Source organism: Triticum aestivum, chromosome 2B (genome assembly GCF_018294505.1).
Source record: "Triticum aestivum cultivar Chinese Spring chromosome 2B, IWGSC CS RefSeq v2.1, whole genome shotgun sequence".
NCBI lineage: Eukaryota > Viridiplantae > Streptophyta > Magnoliopsida > Poales > Poaceae > Triticum > Triticum aestivum.
This window is the reverse complement of record NC_057798.1, coordinates 567427370-567445181: the sequence shown is the minus strand read 5'-3', so window position 1 is coordinate 567445181 and position 17812 is coordinate 567427370. Positions and strand designations below refer to the sequence as shown.

At 48.3% G+C, this 17812-nt stretch overlaps 2 protein-coding genes across 2 annotated transcripts; both read right to left on the bottom strand.

The window, feature by feature from the left end:
• Nucleotides 1-1792: 1792 nt before the first annotated feature.
• LOC123041674 (probable metal-nicotianamine transporter YSL13) lies at nt 1793-5124 on the bottom strand. The gene is made up of 6 exons (XM_044464258.1): nt 4269-5124; nt 3869-4032; nt 3658-3755; nt 3433-3567; nt 3111-3300; nt 1793-3039 (listed from the first exon to the last, which is right to left on the bottom strand). The coding sequence occupies exons 1-6, from the start codon at nt 4738-4740 to the stop codon at nt 1927-1929; spliced, it is 2172 nt and encodes a 723-aa protein (XP_044320193.1). The 5' UTR covers nt 4741-5124; the 3' UTR covers nt 1793-1926.
• A 3404-nt stretch (nt 5125-8528) lies between these two features.
• On the bottom strand, nt 8529-8825 carry LOC123039302 (histone H3.3-like). The gene has a single exon (XM_044462521.1). It carries the CDS (start codon nt 8823-8825, stop codon nt 8529-8531), a length of 297 nt encoding a protein of 98 aa, XP_044318456.1.
• Between the last annotated feature and the right edge of the window lie 8987 nt (nt 8826-17812).

Genomic DNA, 17812 nt, shown 5'->3' with positions numbered 1-17812 from the left:
GGCCCCTGCCTCCCCTAATCTCCAATTCAATTGGTTCACTTTAGCTAGTCCATATAAAATCCTTAAGTAAATCCCCGTGCGTCTACCATTACTCATTTCGTCCCTATCCTACTCTTATAACTCTTACACAAGTGATTATCGGATGTTGTGATAGAATTTCAGTTAAGAACTTGTAGTACCAGGGAGAATGCTACTGATTACGAGATGTTGTGGGTGTCTGCTATATCCTAGTAACCTTGAGAACATCTCTCGAGGCCTTGTGATTTCATATTCATACGGCGATACAAGCAATACATTCCAATAAAGTTGTTAGCATGATATTACCTCCCTCCGAGGGCCTAAATCTGGACACATGTAGAGCTGCTACGCATATGCTGCCCCATGTTTGTAGGATCAATACATCGACAATGCTACATTTGATTACGGGATGTGGATGTCGAGTAATAGTTATGTTAACCCTTTATGGTATTTAGCCTAATACAATTATGTCGTTAAATTTGTGGATGCTAGAATTTCATTTGGCACATCAACAAGCTGCGTTTGTGGTTAGGGTTAACTGTACTATAATTTGATAATTAAATACATATTATGTAAAGTCTGATTAATGGTTAGACATATTCATGAAAGATAATCTGTCGTAAAGGAGAGAATTGGATTTAACCAAGAATCGTTTACTGGACACTGGTACACGAACCGCGATGTCAGGAGAGAGATGTCAGCGAGGTTGAATAGCCTTACAAAGTATCTAAAGGATGAGAGAAAACAGTATAGTAGCATTGTCGGAAAAGCAACAGTGACAACCTCGCTGCCGGTAGCCGTTGGATGGTTGATCTACGGTCGAGGAAGGTCGCCCGTTATGGACGTTCAGACGACAACGGTGACTTGAGGAAGCGAAAACAGAGCATCAACAGTCGAAGTGTTGCATTCTTCAGTATCATCAGATAGCAGGGCCTGACACCTACTGCTGTCGCCCAGTCTATGCACGGTGGCCCTGAACGCGCAGTACGAACAAAGCGAGGGCGACATCGTTCTAGGCGGCGGCGGGAACGTGAGGTGTCGGGAGTGGCACCACGGCACAGCCGTATAGGGTCGGTCGATATCGTGGTTCGTGACCGGCAATGGTTCGATTTTCGCGCCTTTCTCTGGCCTGGACACGAAGGATTCATCTGCCGAATTTTCATCCTCGGCGTAGAATATGAGGAGTCCGGCGTCTCTGCTTCATCGCTTGCCATCGATTCCCTCCCAAAGCAAATACTGCTTCAGCGCTCCCGAACGCCGGAACGGGGCTGCCATGGCAGGCACGGCCGGAGTGCACCATGCAGGTGGCGCCTAGGTGCAGGCTACCCATGCTCGTCTGCTCGATGGCTGAGTCGCCGAGGTAGAGATGGCGCACGCAAGGTGTTTGACGTAATGTCCACGCCGAGACGAGTGGGATGGTACACCGAGGCAGAGAGCTGAGTGACATGGCGACTGGCCGGTGTTCCAGACAGGGAACTCGTCCGAGCTGCAGTGGATCCGAACTCCTCTTCCCGAGGTACGCACGTCTGAGTAAATTTAGTACTACTGCCTACTACCACTCTTTTCAATTAAAATTTTGTTAGTAACAAATTTTGAATCTAGCCCGATATTTTCCAGTCTTATGTGCAGCATTTGAAGCGAATCTAGATAAAATGCCTTGCTGCAACTCCCGCCCCACCTATTCATTATACACACACTAGGGAAAATCAAATCGGAAAAGATTCTAAACAATTACTAAATTGCAAAAGAGTACAGAATAATACACTTGCCGTTCATCTCCTTGTGCATAGTTTTACATCTAGTTATATCAACTAGACTGGCATATTTTTCTGAATAAATGGGCAAACGCAAATTTCATACATGTCTGGCATCAATCTGAATCTTTGATTGACAACAGTGACGAACATTCTACGATAATGTTGCGATGAAAGCATCCACCTTGGCGTTCACCCCTCTTGACAGGAACTTCATGCAGATTGGAGGTTTCACCTTAGCAAGAGCAAGCATTGACTGGGGCAAAACCCACAATCCATCACCACAAATCAAGCCGGAAGCAACTGCAGGTGCATATGTGTCTGATTTGACTCTGTCCAGCCTTTGCCAGACAAAAAGGATCACCGTCCCAATGAACATATCGATGCCGAAATATGGTCCTAGGTAGAATGGTATCGCCATCGCCATTGGAATTGGCATAAATCTCGATACCTTCTTGGGAACAAGATCTCTTATCAAGTTGACAACGATTGCTCCAACAAAGAATATGTAGCAGAGAGTAAGGCAGTTCTTTGGCAGTGATGAGAAGCCATCGACACCTAGTATTGCCATGCTGCGGAAGATGGCAGCATTTGGTGCAGGGTACTCACTTCCACTGATCCCAACATCTTCAAAGGCCTTGTAAAAAAGCCAGAAAACACAGGGAGCAATGACGCAACCCATTGCAGTGCCTATGATTTGGCTGATGAACATTGACCTTGGTGAGGCTAGTGTCAGGTATCCTGTTTTGAAGTCCTGCATCAGATCACAAGCAGTAGAAACAATACTCATCATCACACCACAGGCAGCCAGGCCGGCAAGAACACCTCCATTTGAAGCACCTGTCCATGCACCGAAAGCAAAGATTGCAAGCTTCCCATAAGTTGTAACAAGAGACCAATCAGTGAGGCCAGCTCCATAGGCATTGCAGAAGGCAAGTATCGGCGCTACCATATAGGCTACCAATATTTGGTACCATTTCAGCTGAGGGAATATCTGCGGGACCGTGCCAATAGATACAGCGGCAACAGCAACGTAACCTCCATATGCAATGTACCAGGGGATTTGATCCTTTTGAAATAGTTCTTTGCGCCGCTGCTCATCATATGAGATAGCTGCAGTACCGTAACATGTTTCATCATCAGAGACAGGAAATGGACCAGCGTTGCCCGTCTTGAGTCGAGATCTTAATGAGTAGACCGTCAGAATGAGCATCTTGAGAAAGTGATAGAGGCCGTCGCCAAGAATCAAGGCAATGGCTATGAAGACCTGTCATACCAATCGGAATTTAGTAGGAAAAAAAGGATAACTCGGGTTTCAAGAAAGAGTGTAATTCTTACCCGGTAACCTTGCATTCCACGGAGACTACTCTCAGGCAGATCGGCGGAGAACCAACTGCCTCTTTTATTGGCTATAAGAGGCCACATTATTCCCCACGAGAGAATGCCTCCCAATAGAATAGATACGTTGACAATATGTGGGCAAATCATTCCAACTCCGACATAGGTAGAAGAGAAGTCAAAGTAAAACCTTGCAAAAAAAAAAGTTCGGTTAAAGTGAATATAGGAATGTGTGTGCTTTGCAAATTTGAAGGATCTTCAAGGTCAAGAGTTGAAGGGAGAGATTTGATTGGAGACGTCCTTTGCAGGGTGCAGTCTTTACCTGTTGTTGAAAGCTTGCAGCCCTAATGATGGGAATTTCTGGAATCCACATTCATCAGTGGCTGTGTAGAACCACTGAAAGAAACCCCATAAGAAGCTGAGAACCAAGAATTTACCCAGTTTCTTTACTTGCTTCCTGTAAAACGATGCAAACCAAATCAAAACTGGTAAACTCATTGTGCAGGCATCTGACTAGCACAGAAATGGAAATGGTTGCAGTATTTACTCTGCAATCTTGGCACCATGGGGTGTGTGAAAGCCGTTTATGAGATAGGCAGTTGCAGTGCCACTTGGATAGGTCAGCTTGTAGTCAATGATCATAATCTGAAGTGCAGTGCTAAGTTAGTTAAACTGGCATCTGACACGACAGGTTCAGAAAATATTGGAACAATTTTTTCTCGAACACGAAAATATTGGAACATAAAATCCTTTTTTACCTTTCTCAGGGGCACAAGACCGAAGAGCCCGATGAAGCTGACCAGGAAGAGGAAGCCAATTATCCATCCAAGATGCGGATTCTTGATATTTTGAGGGTTATTTGCCTCTGTTGCCTGCGAAGCGATTCTGTCGCTCATGGCCAATAGGTAATTACCAAAGCCCCCTGAAATAATTTTTGAGTTAATCGTGAAATAAGGATACCCAGCTTTTGCCTTAGTAAGTTTTTACCTAGTATCATTCACGAATAGCTATGTTCAAGAGAATTTTCGCAAATATGTAAAAAAGGCGTCTAGGTGCAGTTGTCATGTACGAGCATGCCAGTAATTATTCGCCAAAAAAAAATAGAGCATGCAAGTGACTAAAAACGGAATCGATAAACCAGTGAATGACAAAAATTACCGCTGTAGGGGATGCCGTAGGAGGCGACGACGCAGGTCTGGATGACAGTGTTCTCCTGGCGCGTGAAGGGCTGCTTGAGGAACCCCATCCTCTCGATGGCCGACGTCCAGAGGCGGACGAAGAAGAAGCCGAGGAGGCCGGCAGAGACGTTGAGGGAGGGGATGACGCCGATGGTGAGGTTGAGCTTCATGACGATGATGTTGAACATGACGGCCAAGAAGAAGCTCGCCACGAAGGCGCGCACCGTGAGCTGCTCACGCCACGACGGCACACGCTGGTCCGCGAACACGCGCTCCAGGGACGCCAGCTGGTCACCCTGAGCGACGTCGCGGTCGTGCCACTCTCCCCAGTCGCCGGGCGGAGACACGCGGTCGCCTGGCCTGGTCCGCCGCCGGATCTCGCTCGCCTCTACCATCTCCACGTCAACCACGGACCCGTCCGAGCCGGCGGTGCGCGGCACAGCGGTGGCCATGTGCCCGGCGGCTGCGACGGAGGGAGCAAGAGCGCGCACCACGGACGCTACCCTTCTGCTCTCAACAAGGTGGCCAGGCGGAGGTGCATGCCAGAGCCCGGAGTCGTTGGGTTATATGCAGGGGTGCCTCCACTCCGACGACAAGAACGATGGGTCAGGAGGACTCGGGGCAACGGTGGCACGCGTGACGGCTGGTGGTTTGACTGTGCCAGTCCTGTAGGCGTTGGCATCCAGTGTATAGCTCTCACAATGGACATGCTATGACGTCCTACTCCGTAAAGGCGCTATTAGGGCACGAGCAATGGAAACACTACAATGGTGTAGCCCCATCTTCCAAATAGACATAAAAATTTCAGGGCTACTATTTTAATTTTTCTTCACCCAAAGGAGACAGCATAAGGTGACCTCAGCTCAATGGACCCAATACAATTATTTTCTCCCCATCTCCTTCCTTCACTGTGGGCATACCCCTCTCTCTCCTCCTTTCCTCTTACTTTTTACCTCAAGCATTCGGCTCCTCTGCAAGAGCCCGTTCGCTTTGCGGAGCGCCTGCTTTAGCTCCAGCGTGTCATCCGAACCTACGTGGAACATGGGGCACTAGGTCTGGGGCAGCCCGTTGGCCATGCCCTTAGTACCGTTCAGATGGTTTTGCATGCAAAGGCGTTATACCGGGGGTAAAATGAGAAGAATCAGGCGTTTCCTCTTAATACGCCAGCTAATTCCACGCAAGGAGGAGAAAACTACGTGCTACAATTGAGAAACAAATAAAACATCATAAAGACACAAAATATGGAAAGATATGTAATGGATTAATGGTAATTAATACATACCATATTATTCCAATCTGGAAATTATTGTGAAAATTGATTTATTTATATTTTTATTGTCAAGTACATACGTATCTAGACACATTTTAGTGTCAGGTACATATGTATCTAGACAAATCCAAGACAACTAATTTGGGACAGAGATAATATGTCTTAACTAATGAGAAGGATGAAGGTGAGAGCACACCTCAACCACCCATCCATCTAAACCAGTACGGAAAAGGATGTGTGTTTCTCACCGGATGCCCCGGAGCTCCGGACTCTAGTCACTCAGATCTCTCGGGTCCAATTGGCATCTCCTCTAAATACCTCAGTTCTGCAAGGCCCTGACCCCTTGATCTTCAAGGGGCAGTTGGCATCTCCTCTTGACACCCCGTGTCTCTGTGCATATGACCCATGGATTCCCGGGGTACTCAATGCCACCTTTTCTGGGTAGGCCGAATCTCCGAGGTACCAAGTGGATCCTCCTCTAGATGGGTTGGATCTCCGAGCATGTGCTACAAGTGAGAATAACGGTTGGATTTGTAGGGAGCTATAGAAGTCACCCTTCTTCTACCTCTACAACTAACCCTCCAAATCCGAGTTGCCCCCACCACTGACCTCGAAAGAGCTCACCCCCATACGACTTATTCCCTCAACCAAACTCCACCAAACTTTGAGGATTCAGAGAGGAACCCCGGAGCTACACTTCCACCAAAGCAATGTGTGCCCCTGCTTGTGCTATATCAAACTTGTTACTCATTGGAGCTTTGAGGCTCCTATGTCGTAGGAGTCATTCCGGGAAGCTTCATTCGAGAAGCGATCATTAGGGGTGTATGATCAGATAGCTCCCTAGTGAGAGTAGAGACACATTTTTTTAGAATGAAAATGCCAGAGGCATCCGACTTTAAATTAATAAAGCCACAACACAACAAAGTGACAAGGTTCCAAACACCACACGAATGACATACGAAGTTCCAGGCTCCACCCAGGGATATTACATGCAAAAGCCAACCAGTGCACGCAGGCTCATAAAATAGCCAAAATAAGCTTCTACCCTAAGCAGCTACTACTGGAGCTTGAGCGATGCTATTGATGCTGCGTAGTTGTTGCATCGTCGTCTTCAAACCTTCAGAGTCCTAGCGCTTTCCCAACGGACTCCACCGCAAGAAGGTGACACATTTAAGAATATAGTCAGCCGAATGAGATGGGAACACACCCTCGATCGTAATTTTGCTATGGATGTGCCAGAGCGACCATAGCAGCGCCCCAACGCATGTCCACATAACTTTACTAGCCTGGCCTCTCAGGGCCTCTTAGGGACCCCAGGCACGAAAGAAGACCACCCTGACGAAGGGTCCTAATCAAGTCCAGCCGCAACTCGCATGACACTCCAAGAAACAGGACGATGGCATCGAAAAAAGATATGATTTGCGTCCTCCGGAGCGCCAACACCAAGCAGTTGCCATCGAGTAGAGACACATGCATGCTAGGGGAAAATGTCCCTCCCAAGCAGGTGACCCCAACACTCTATCTATAAGCTCATAGGTAGGGTTCTTATGGTTATTGCATCAAGTGTACATCATACCATGAAGCTCAATTTCCATGAGATCACCTTGTTTAGTGACAACATTGGACAAAGGACCCATCTGTTCAAGCCTCCTGGTTTATTTTTTCACTGTTCCGCCTAGTCATGTTAAAGTCACCTGCAATGAATATATGATAGGGAGATTTCTTAATGACATGTACCAGTTCAACTATTTCCAAGAATTGAGTTTCCTCAACAACAACAAAAATCCAGGAATTGTACAACATTGGGGCTCGCAGCTTCATGGTTTTCAACATGGCGCTGATCGGGTGCTGCCTGGCTTTTCTCATTTTTTAGACAAAGGGAATATATTAATATCATAAATATACCAATTACACTCAGCCTCCGCACCAACAAAATATTGCAAATCCGTCCAGGATGCACACAACCTCGCTTTTCTCATGGAGGTTCCGCATGGCGATATCTGAATGAGTGTGGCTGTATGACAAGTTACAATAGCTCTGTTGTGTACTACAACGAACTGCTCAACAACAACTTGGCCACGGCTAGGAAGACGCCGCAGAATGCATTGGCTGTTTATGTCGACAAATATTCTGTCATGCCCATGCTATTCAGGCACTCAGAAGCTCATGGTAAGCTCTGTCAAATCTTGTCTGCCATCCAGTGAGTAGATCAATCGTCTTGGTTTATAGCAAAATCTGAAATTACAGGTGTCAAGAGTAGTACTACTAAAACTGGTCAAGTGGTGATTTCAAGGCTAGTATGGAACTAAAGGCTTGGTACGGATATGGTAACGGAGCCTCCAATTTTTAACCCATATGGCCATATGTGCAGTGTGGCACCAACAAGATTGTAAACACCGACACTGCAAGTGCGAAGATCCTCACAGACCCACAGAAGTACGAGAGCTAGGATGGAATCTATGGAACAGAAGCTGCAAACAATATCATAGCAACTGCAGTGATGAGTGGCTCATAATCACATCCACCTTCCGATCTTTCAAAATTTTGGTAGAAGTAGCCTCATCGGGGTCATATACTCATATCTCAAGTTTAATCAGAGACGATGTTGCTGACACCAAATTATGCATCCTATTAGTGAACACCAAATTATGCATTCTGTCAGTTAATAGCTTGTTAGATAAAATGGCCGACGATCAAAAGAATTAAAGAACATACAAATGGTAATTCCCAATTGCAAATTTCTGATACGCAAACAAAATAACTCCAGAACAAGAATCATTCCTAGGATGATAGAGAATCATTCACCAAACATAGCATCCAAGCACGAAATTTGATTCACGAGATCTCAGAAACAAGGATAAAATAGATCACATCCTTTGCAATTTTTGATCTAGTAATTAACATCATAGGAACATATCATCAACTACAACCTAACAGTAACTCGAAGCAAAGGTGGATGAAATAAATCCCCTAGGGGTCAACAAGGAACCATGGGGGCAGGAAGCATTCGAAGCCCTCCTCGTGGATGTGGCGGGCGAGATGGATGTCCTTGGGCATGATGGTGACGCGCTTGGCGTGGATGGCGCAGAGGTTGGTATCCTCGAAGAGCCCGATGAGGTACGCCTCGGCGGCCTCCTGCAACATCGACACGATGGAGCTCTGGAAGTGCAGCTCAGTCTTGTAGTCCTGCATGATTTCCCGCACCAGCTGCTTCTGGGGCGCCTTGCCGCCGATGGACTTGCACGTCGTGTACTCCGTGTGGGCCATCGGAGAAGGGGATCGGCGGCCTGGGCAGGCGAGCGGTGGTTTCTTATTGGGAGATTGGGGCGGTGGCGTGGGTTGTGATGATCTTGGGCAGCGGTGGAGGGTTAAGTAGGGGTGGGAATTTGGAGGATGGCGCGCGGTTTGAAAATTCCAAGCGAAAATTTTCGGGCTTTGGACGGATCATGGCGCCAACTCCGCCTATGTTGTCTCAAAATAGTCGGTCCCAAGCCCAGGTAAAGGAGGAGGGTTGTGATAGGCTTGGCGAGCCAACGTAAAAACTCAGCCACTCTTATGGAGATGAAACCCAAAAGATTTACGTTGGGGCATAACCCTCTCAGTGACGCGCCACATCGGAACTTGGGTATGGTGTCTAATAGGCACGGGCCGGGCCATCACCCCTCAGTGGCATGTCATATCTTGATCTGGATACAGTGACAAGTGAGCGAGGACCGGGTTGTCCCATTCTTAGTGGCGCGCTACATCGACACCCAGATGTAGTGGAAAATGAGCAAGGGTCTTCGCATTTGACTCGACGAGTGCGAAGGGTAAGGAAGCTAGCCGAGCCTAGGAGGATTCGCTTAGGTAGTTGGAACATAGGGTCTCTAACAGGGAAGCTTCAGGAGCTAGTTGATGCAGCAACGAGGAGAGGTGTTGATATCCTTTGTGTCCAAGAAACCAAATGGAGGGTTCAAAAGGCAAGGGAGGTGGAGGATACCCGCTTCAAGTTGTGGTACACGGGGACGGCTGCAAACAGAAATGGCGCAGGCATCTTGATCAAGAAAAGCCTCAAGTATGGAGTGGTAGACGTTAAGAGACTTGGGGACCAGATTATCCTGGTCAAGTTGATAACTAGGGACTTAGATCTCAATGTTATCAGCGGGTAGGCCATGAAGTAGGCCACAATGAGAACACCAAGAGGGAGTTGTGGGAAGGCCTGGAGGACATGGTTAGGAGTACCGATTGGCGAGAAGCTCTTCATAGGAGGATACCTCAATGGCCACGTGGGTACATCAAACACGAGTTTTGAAGGGGTGCATGGGGGCTTTGACTATGGCATCAAGAATCAAGAAGGAGAAGATGTCTTAAGCTTTTCTCTAGCATACGACATGATCGTAGCTATCACCCTCTTTAAAAAGAGAGAATCACATTTGGTGACTTTTAGTAGTGGCCTATGTTGGAAAGATGCCCTAGAGGCAATAATAAAGTGGTTATTATTATATTTTCTTTAATCATGATAAAGGTTTATTATTCATGCTAGAATTGTATTGACCGGAAACTTAAATACATGTGTGGATACATAAACAAATACCGTGTCCCTAGTGAGCCTCTACTAGATAGCTCATTGATCAAAGATGGTTAAGGTTTCCAAACCATAGACATGAGTTGTCACTTGATGACGGGATCACATCATTAGGAGAATGATGTGATGGACAAGACCCATCCGTTAGCTTAGCATATGACCGTTCAGTTTATTGCTACTGTTTTCTTAATGTGAAATACATATTCCTTCGACCATGAGATCATGCAACTCCCGGATACCGGAGAAATACATTGTGTGTTATCAAACATCGCAACGTAACTGGGTGATCATAAAGATACTCTACAGGTATCTCCTAAGGTGTCTGTTGAGTTAGCGTGAATCGAGATTGGGATTTGTCACTCCGTATGATGAAGAGGTATCTCTAGGCCCTCTCGGTAATACATCATCACAAGAAGCTTGCAAGCAAAGTGAATAAGGAGTTAGTTACGAGATAATGTATTACGTAACGAGTAAAGAGACTTGCTGCTACTTCTTGAGCTTGCGTTGATTTTCCCTTGAAGAGGAAAGGGTGATTCAGCAAAGTAGAGATACGTATTTCTCTCAGTTAGAGAACCAAGGTACCAATCCAGTAGGAGGCAACGCACAAATCACCAAGACCTGCACAAACAATCAAACAACTTGCACCCAATGTGATAAAGGGGTTGTCAATCCCTTCACGGTTATTTGCAAAAGTGAGATCTGATAGAGATAGATAAACAAATGATAAAATATTTTTGGTATTTTTGGTTTATAGATCGGAAAGTAAAATATTGCAAAATAGTAGATCAGAAACTTATATGATTAGACCCGGGGGCCATAGGTTTCACTAGTGGCTTCTCTCAAGATAACAAATAATACGGTGGGTGAACAAATTACTGTCGAGCAATTGATAATCACGGGGGGCCCACAAGGTAGGGGGCACGCCCTACCCCCTGGGCACGCCTTCCCCCTTATGGCCACCTCGTGGATCTTCTGACTTGATCTCCAAGTCTTCTAGGTGTTTTCTGGTCTAAGAAAAATCATCATGAAGGTTTTATTCCGTTTGGACTCAGTTTGGTATTCCTTCTCTACGAAGCTCAAAAACAAGGAAAAAACAGAAACTGGCACTGGGCTCTAGGTTAATAGGTTAGTCCCAAAAATAATATAAAATAGCATATAAATGCATATAAATGCATATAAATCATCCAAAACAGATAATATAATAGCATGGAACAATAAAAAATTATAGATACGTTGGAGACGTATCAAGCATCCCCAAGCTTAATTCCTGCTCGTCCTTGAGTAGGTAAATGATAAAAACAAAATTTTGATGTGGAATGCTACCTAACATATTTATCCATGTATTTTTTCTTTATTGTGGCATGAATGTTCAGATCCATAAGATTCAAAACAAAAGTTTAATATTGACATAAAAAACAATAATACTTCGAGCATACTAACAAGGCAATTATGTCTTCTCAAAATAACATGGCCAAAGAAAGTTATCCCTACAAAATCATATAGTCTGGCTATGCTCCATCTTCATCACACAAAATATTCAAATCATGCACAACCCCAATGACAAGCCAAGCAGTTGTTTCATACTTTTGGTGTTCTCAAACCTTTCAACTTTCACGCAATACATGAGCGTGAGCCATGGATATAGCACTATAGGTGGAATAGAATATGGTGGTTGTGGAGAAGACAAAGAGAGGGAGATAGTCTCACATCAACTAGGCGTATCAACATGCTATGGAGATGCCCATCAATAGATATCAATGTGAATGAGTAGGGATTTCCATGCAACGGATGCACTAGAGCTATAAGTTTATGAAAGCTCAAAAAGAAAAACTAAGTGGGTGTGCATCCAACTTTCTTGCTCATGAAGACCTAGGGCTATTTGAGGAAGCCCATCGTTGGAATATACAAGCCAAGTTCTATAGTGAAAAATTCCCACTAGTATATGAAAGTGACAAGAGACTCTCTATCATGAAGATCATGGTGCTACTTTGAAGCACAAGTGTGGAAAAAGGATAGTAACATTGCCCTTTCTCTCTTCTTCTCTCATTTTTTCTATTTTTTGTTTGGGTTCTTTGGACACTCCTTTTTTATTTCCTCACATGGGACAATGCTCTAATAATGATGATCATCACACTTCTATTTACTTACAACTCAAAATTACAACTTGATACTTAGAGCAAAAATATGACTCTATACGAATGCCTCCGGCGGTGTACCGGGATGTGCAATGACTCAAGAGTGACATGTATGAAATAATTATGAATGGTGGCTTTGCCACAAATACGATGTCAACTACATGATCATGCGAATCAATATGACAATGATGAAGTGTGTCATAATAAACGGAACAGTGAAAAGTTGCATGGCAATATATCTCGGAATGGCTATGGAAATGCCATAATAGGTAAGTATGGTGGCTGTTTGGAGGAAGGTATATGCTGGGTGTATGGTACCGTCGAAAGTTGCGCGGTAATAGAGAGGCTAGCAATGGTGGAAGGGTGAGAGTGCGTATAATCCATGGACTCAACATTAGTCATAAAGAACTCACATACTTATTGCAAAAATCTACTAGTCATTGAAACAAAGTAATACACGCATGCTCCTAGGGTGATAGATTGATAGGAAAAGACCATTGCTCATCCCTGACCGCCACTCATAAGGAAGACAATCAATAAATACCTCATGCTCCAACTTCGTTACATAACAGTTCACCATACGTGCATGCTACAGAAATCACAAACCTCAACACAAGTATTTATCCAATTCATAATTACTCACTAGCATGACTCTAATATCACCATCTTTATATCTCAAAACAATCATAAGGAATCAAACTTCTCATAGTATTCAATGCACTTTATATGAAAGTTTTTATTATATCCCTCTTGGATGCCTATCATATTAGGCCTAAATTTATAATCAAAGCAAATTACCATGATGTTTAAAAAGACTCTCGAAATAATATAAGTGAATCATGAGAGTTCAACAATTTCTATAAAATAAAACCACCGCCATGCTCTAAAAAGATATAAGTGAAGCACTAGAGCAAGTTGCTAGGTCAAAAGATATAAGTGAATCACATAGAGTATTCTAATAAATCATGATTCATGCGTGTCCCTCTCAAAAGGTGTGTACAACAAGGATGATTGTGGCAAACTTAAAAGCAAAGACTCAAATCATACAAGACGCTTCAAGCAAAACACATATCATGTGGTGAATAAAAATATAGCCTCAAGTAAAGTTACCAATAGACGAAGACGAAAGAGGGGATGCCTTCTGGGGCATCCCCAAGCTCAGGCTCTTGGTTGTCCTTGAATATTACCTTGGGGTGCCTTGGGAATCCCCAAGCTTAGGCTCTTGACACTCCTTATTCCATAGTCCATCAAATCCTTACCCAAAACTTAAAAACTTCGCAACACAAAACTCAACAAAAAAATCTCATAAGCTCCATTAGTGTAAGAAAATAAATCACCACTTTTGGTACTGTTATGAACTCATTATTTATTTATATTGGTGTAATATCTATTGTATTCCAACTTTTCCATGGTTCATACCCCCGATACCACCCATAGATTCATCAAAATAAGAAAACAACACATAGAAAACAGAATCTGTCAAAAACAGAACAATCTGTAGCAATCTGGAAACTTAGAATACTTCTGTAACTCCAAACATTCTGAAAATTAGGACAACCTGGGTAATTTATGTACCAATCTTGTGCAAACAGAATCAAATCAAAATCACACTTCTGTGAATTATGAAAATTATTTTCCTAGGCGCAAAAGTTTCTGTTTTTCAGCAAGATCAAAACAACTATCATCGTAAGCCATCCCAAAGGTCTTACTTGGCAAAAACACTAAGTAAAATACTGTCGGCGTTCTAGGAACAGGGGTCCCCAGACTTGCCTGCCTGCGGCCTGCGGCGTGGCTCAAAGGGGGCCCAGCACGACCCATCTTCATCAGCACAAGCTCAAGACCCTCGCGAGGGGCCAAGCCTCGCGGGGCGGACGACAAGGAGCTTCCTCAGGAACGGCCTCGTCAGGCTGACTCATGAGGAGGCGGTGAGTTCAAGGCGGGGTACCTCGCGAGGTGACCGTGATGCAAGCCATGACGACCAAGGGCGCCAGCCCGCAGTGTCCTTCTTTCCTCTTTGGTGCAAGGGGAGCGAGCGCACGCGAGAGCATCAAGCAAAGGCATCCATTTCGGTGCAACAAGACCAAGACCAGTCTAACGGCAGGATGGAGGTCACCGTGGAGCCCAAGTCGGCGTCACCACCAGAGCCTTTGACACGCGAGGACCAACTTTAGTCAGGATAAGTGTACTAGATGTTTCCCTTCAAATTGGCCAATTGTTGGCACCCTTCCCGCTCAATATTTGGGAAGAGGCCCAGGGCCTTCACCTATAAATAGGGCTAGCCACCCACAGGGTGGAGAGAGATCGATCGATCCGGCCGGCAAAAAGAGAGAGACCACAAGAACAAACCCTCGCGAGGCTGTTCTTCCTTGTATGGTTCATCATCAGCCCAAGAGGCAATCCACCACGCCACACACTGGAGTAGGGTATTACACCACAATGGTGGCCTGAACCAGTATAAATCCTGTGTCTCTTGTGTTGTTCTTCTCGTAGTTTAGATCCTAGCGATTCGGTGAGGAACAGGTAGGTAGAAGGCGAAACCTTCGCACGCACCCCAGTGTTCGGACCTCAAGGGTCTGCCGGAACCCTAAATCCGACATTTGGCACGCCAGGTAGGGGTGCTCCAGACTTCGTCTTCCGTCGCCCTGTTCTTCTCCGACCGTCGCGACCATGTCTGACGCACGCCGGGTTCGCGCTGAGCGCCGAGCCGCCCTTGCTTCCCGCGTCACCCAGACGGCTCCCGTCGGCGGGCGCCCTCGTCGTTCCCCGTCGCCTACCGTCAACGCCGCCACCGGCCCGACGGGGAACGAGCAGCAAGCATCGTCCCAGCACCCGTCCATGAGGCGAGACGGCCACACCGCTACGCCCTCGCTCACCCCCGCTGGTTCTTCATCCCGCGCGCCCCGCGCGGCCATGGAGGCTCGAGCTGCGCTCATCGCGGTAAACGAGCTCCTGCGCTACTGCCCAGTTGACGACGTCTATGAAGAGTGGCTCGACCGAGTCGCCAAACTCGTCCGCGCCGCTGGGGGCTCCCCCGCGCCATCTTTCTCGCTGCACCGCGCCCCGCCATGCGCAGGCAATGAAGCTCCTGGGGCGCCGCAGCCGCCTCCCCCTCAAGAAGGCGCCCTGGCTCCAAGGCGCACGGCCCCTCGGCGGAACCCGCCCCGTCAGGAACCAGCGCGGCAGGAGCAGAGCTGCCAAGAGGTCCCACGCCCTCGAGAAGCTGCTTGAGCGCTCCTTGCTCCGGCTCGTCCCGACCACACTCCTGCTCCAGCACGTCAAGACCCCGCATTGCACCCAGCTGTGGTGCACGGGGACCCGCAAGACCGAGCCCTTCGTCCTCCAAGGCCTCCTGTGGCCACAGCGGGCTGCCGCGCCTTCACCACCGAGCTACGCACCGTCGCGTGGCCCGGCAAGTTCAAGCCAGACCTGCCTCCTTGCTACGACGGCACGGCAGACCCTGCAGAGTTCCTCCAGCTCTACGAGCTGGGCATCGAGGCTGCCAACAGAGACGCGAAGGTCATGGCAAACTGGTTTCCCATGGCTCTCAAGGACAGGGCCCGCACCTGGCTTCTGAACCTGGCCCCAGGCACGATCTCCTCCTGGGACGAGATGTGCACCCGCTTCATCGCCAACTTCCAGGGTACTCGCGACTGGCCATCCGCCGTGAGCGACATGCGCTGCATCAAGCAACAACCGGGGGAAACCCTGCAGAAGTACATCCAGCGCTTCAACAACGCGCGCCTCAAGATTCCTAAGGTGACCGAGGAGGCCATCATCTCAGCCTTCTCTGACGGCGTGCGCGACATCAAAATGAAGGAGGAGCTTGCAATGCATGAAGATCTGTGCACTTCCTTGGAGCTGTTCAATCTGGCGACCAAGTGCGCCAGGGCTGAGGAAGGGCGTCTCTCCCTCCTCAAATTGCCTGCCGCAGACCCTGAAGAGAAGAAGCCCAAGGCCAAGGACGTGAAGCGCAAGGGGGCTGCCGTGCTCGCGGCAGAACCAGACACCAAGCGGGCGGAGATCAGCCTGAATCCTCCAAGGGCAGTCGGTACTGTGTGTACCACGACCTCCACACCCACAACACCAATGAATGCCAAGAGCTCAGGGCTGTGCGTGAAGGACGGACTGGCCGGTGTCCCGACCGCAACGACAGGGGCTACAGACGAGGAGGAGGAAGGAACGCAGGACGCTGGGAAGACCGCGGCCCACGTCAAGGGTGGCGCGACCAACCTCGCGAGGATCGCTGGCAGGACCCGCCTCGTGAGGGAGGCTGGAGGGATCAGCCTCGCGAGGATCGCCCACAAGGTAACGCAGGCCTCCCTCCGCTACCGCCGCAGCCAAGGAGAAATGAGGACCGTCATCAGGACGAAGGGGCTGGGGGCTTCCAAGAACCACGCGCGATCGCCTGCATCCTAGGTGGGGCTCAACCCCTAGCCTCTCAGCGCATCTTCAAGCAGTTCACCCACGAAGTGAATGCAGTCCTCTCCAAGCTTGAGGCCACGCGCCCTCTCAGGTGGTCGGCGTGTGCCATCACGTTCAGCTCAGCGGATCAGCTCAAGTGCGCGGCCACAGCCGGAGTCCTCCCGATGCTTTGTTCTCCAATCATCAGCAACATGCTAGTCACCAAGACCCTCATCGATGGCGGGGCAGGGCTCAACGTCCTGTCCGTGGAAACATTCAACAATCTCCAAGTACCCTACAGTCAACTTCAGCCCACCAAGCCTTTCTCCGGAGTCACCGACGGCTCCACGGTCCCGATTGGGCATGTCCGCCTCCCTGTCACCTTTGGGGCATGCGACAAGTACCGCACCAAGCTCATCGACTTCGACGTCGCCCACATTCGCCTGCCGTACAACGTCATCCTCGGGTACCCAGCGCTGGCCAAGTTCATGGCCGTAACCCACCACGGCTACAACGTCCTCAAAATGCCAGGAAGTGGCGGGGTCATCACGGTGCCCTGCGACGAGAGAGACGCAGTCTGCTCCCTGGAGAGAGCCTTTCAGGCCGCATCACTGGAAGACCCGGATCGCGGAAGCAGGAGGCTTTCCGAGGCCGCCCCCAAGAAGAAGAAGACATCGACCGGCCCGGCCCCTCAGGAGGCAGGTCCCTCTGGGCCCGCACCTGCTTAGGGGGAACCTCCTTCCATCGCATAGGGAAGCGTGCCCGGCGCCCTCCTCAGGCAGGGCTCGGGGGCTCTCCCCTGGAGGGCCGTCGACCTCGCCAAGGTCACAAGGGAGGCGCTTGGGCACCACGTGGAGGCGTGCTTCGAAGCACGTTTCCATCAAGAAGGAGCAAGGCAAGGAGGGCCAAACCCTCAGGAGTTTGTCAGCAAGGCCATTCAGGAGCTACATGAGTCAAGGGTCATGAGAGGCAACCGCCGCTTACCCGCTGTGGCCCCCCATCCAGGCAAGGATGGTGGGCTACGCGTCTACATCGACATACCAGGGCTCAACCAAGCCGCGTCTCAGGAGCGCCTCCGGCCTTCGCGAGTGGGACGCTGCGAGGGCCCGCCCCACAGCTATCTTCGCATGCCTTACGGCTTGCCGAACGCGGCT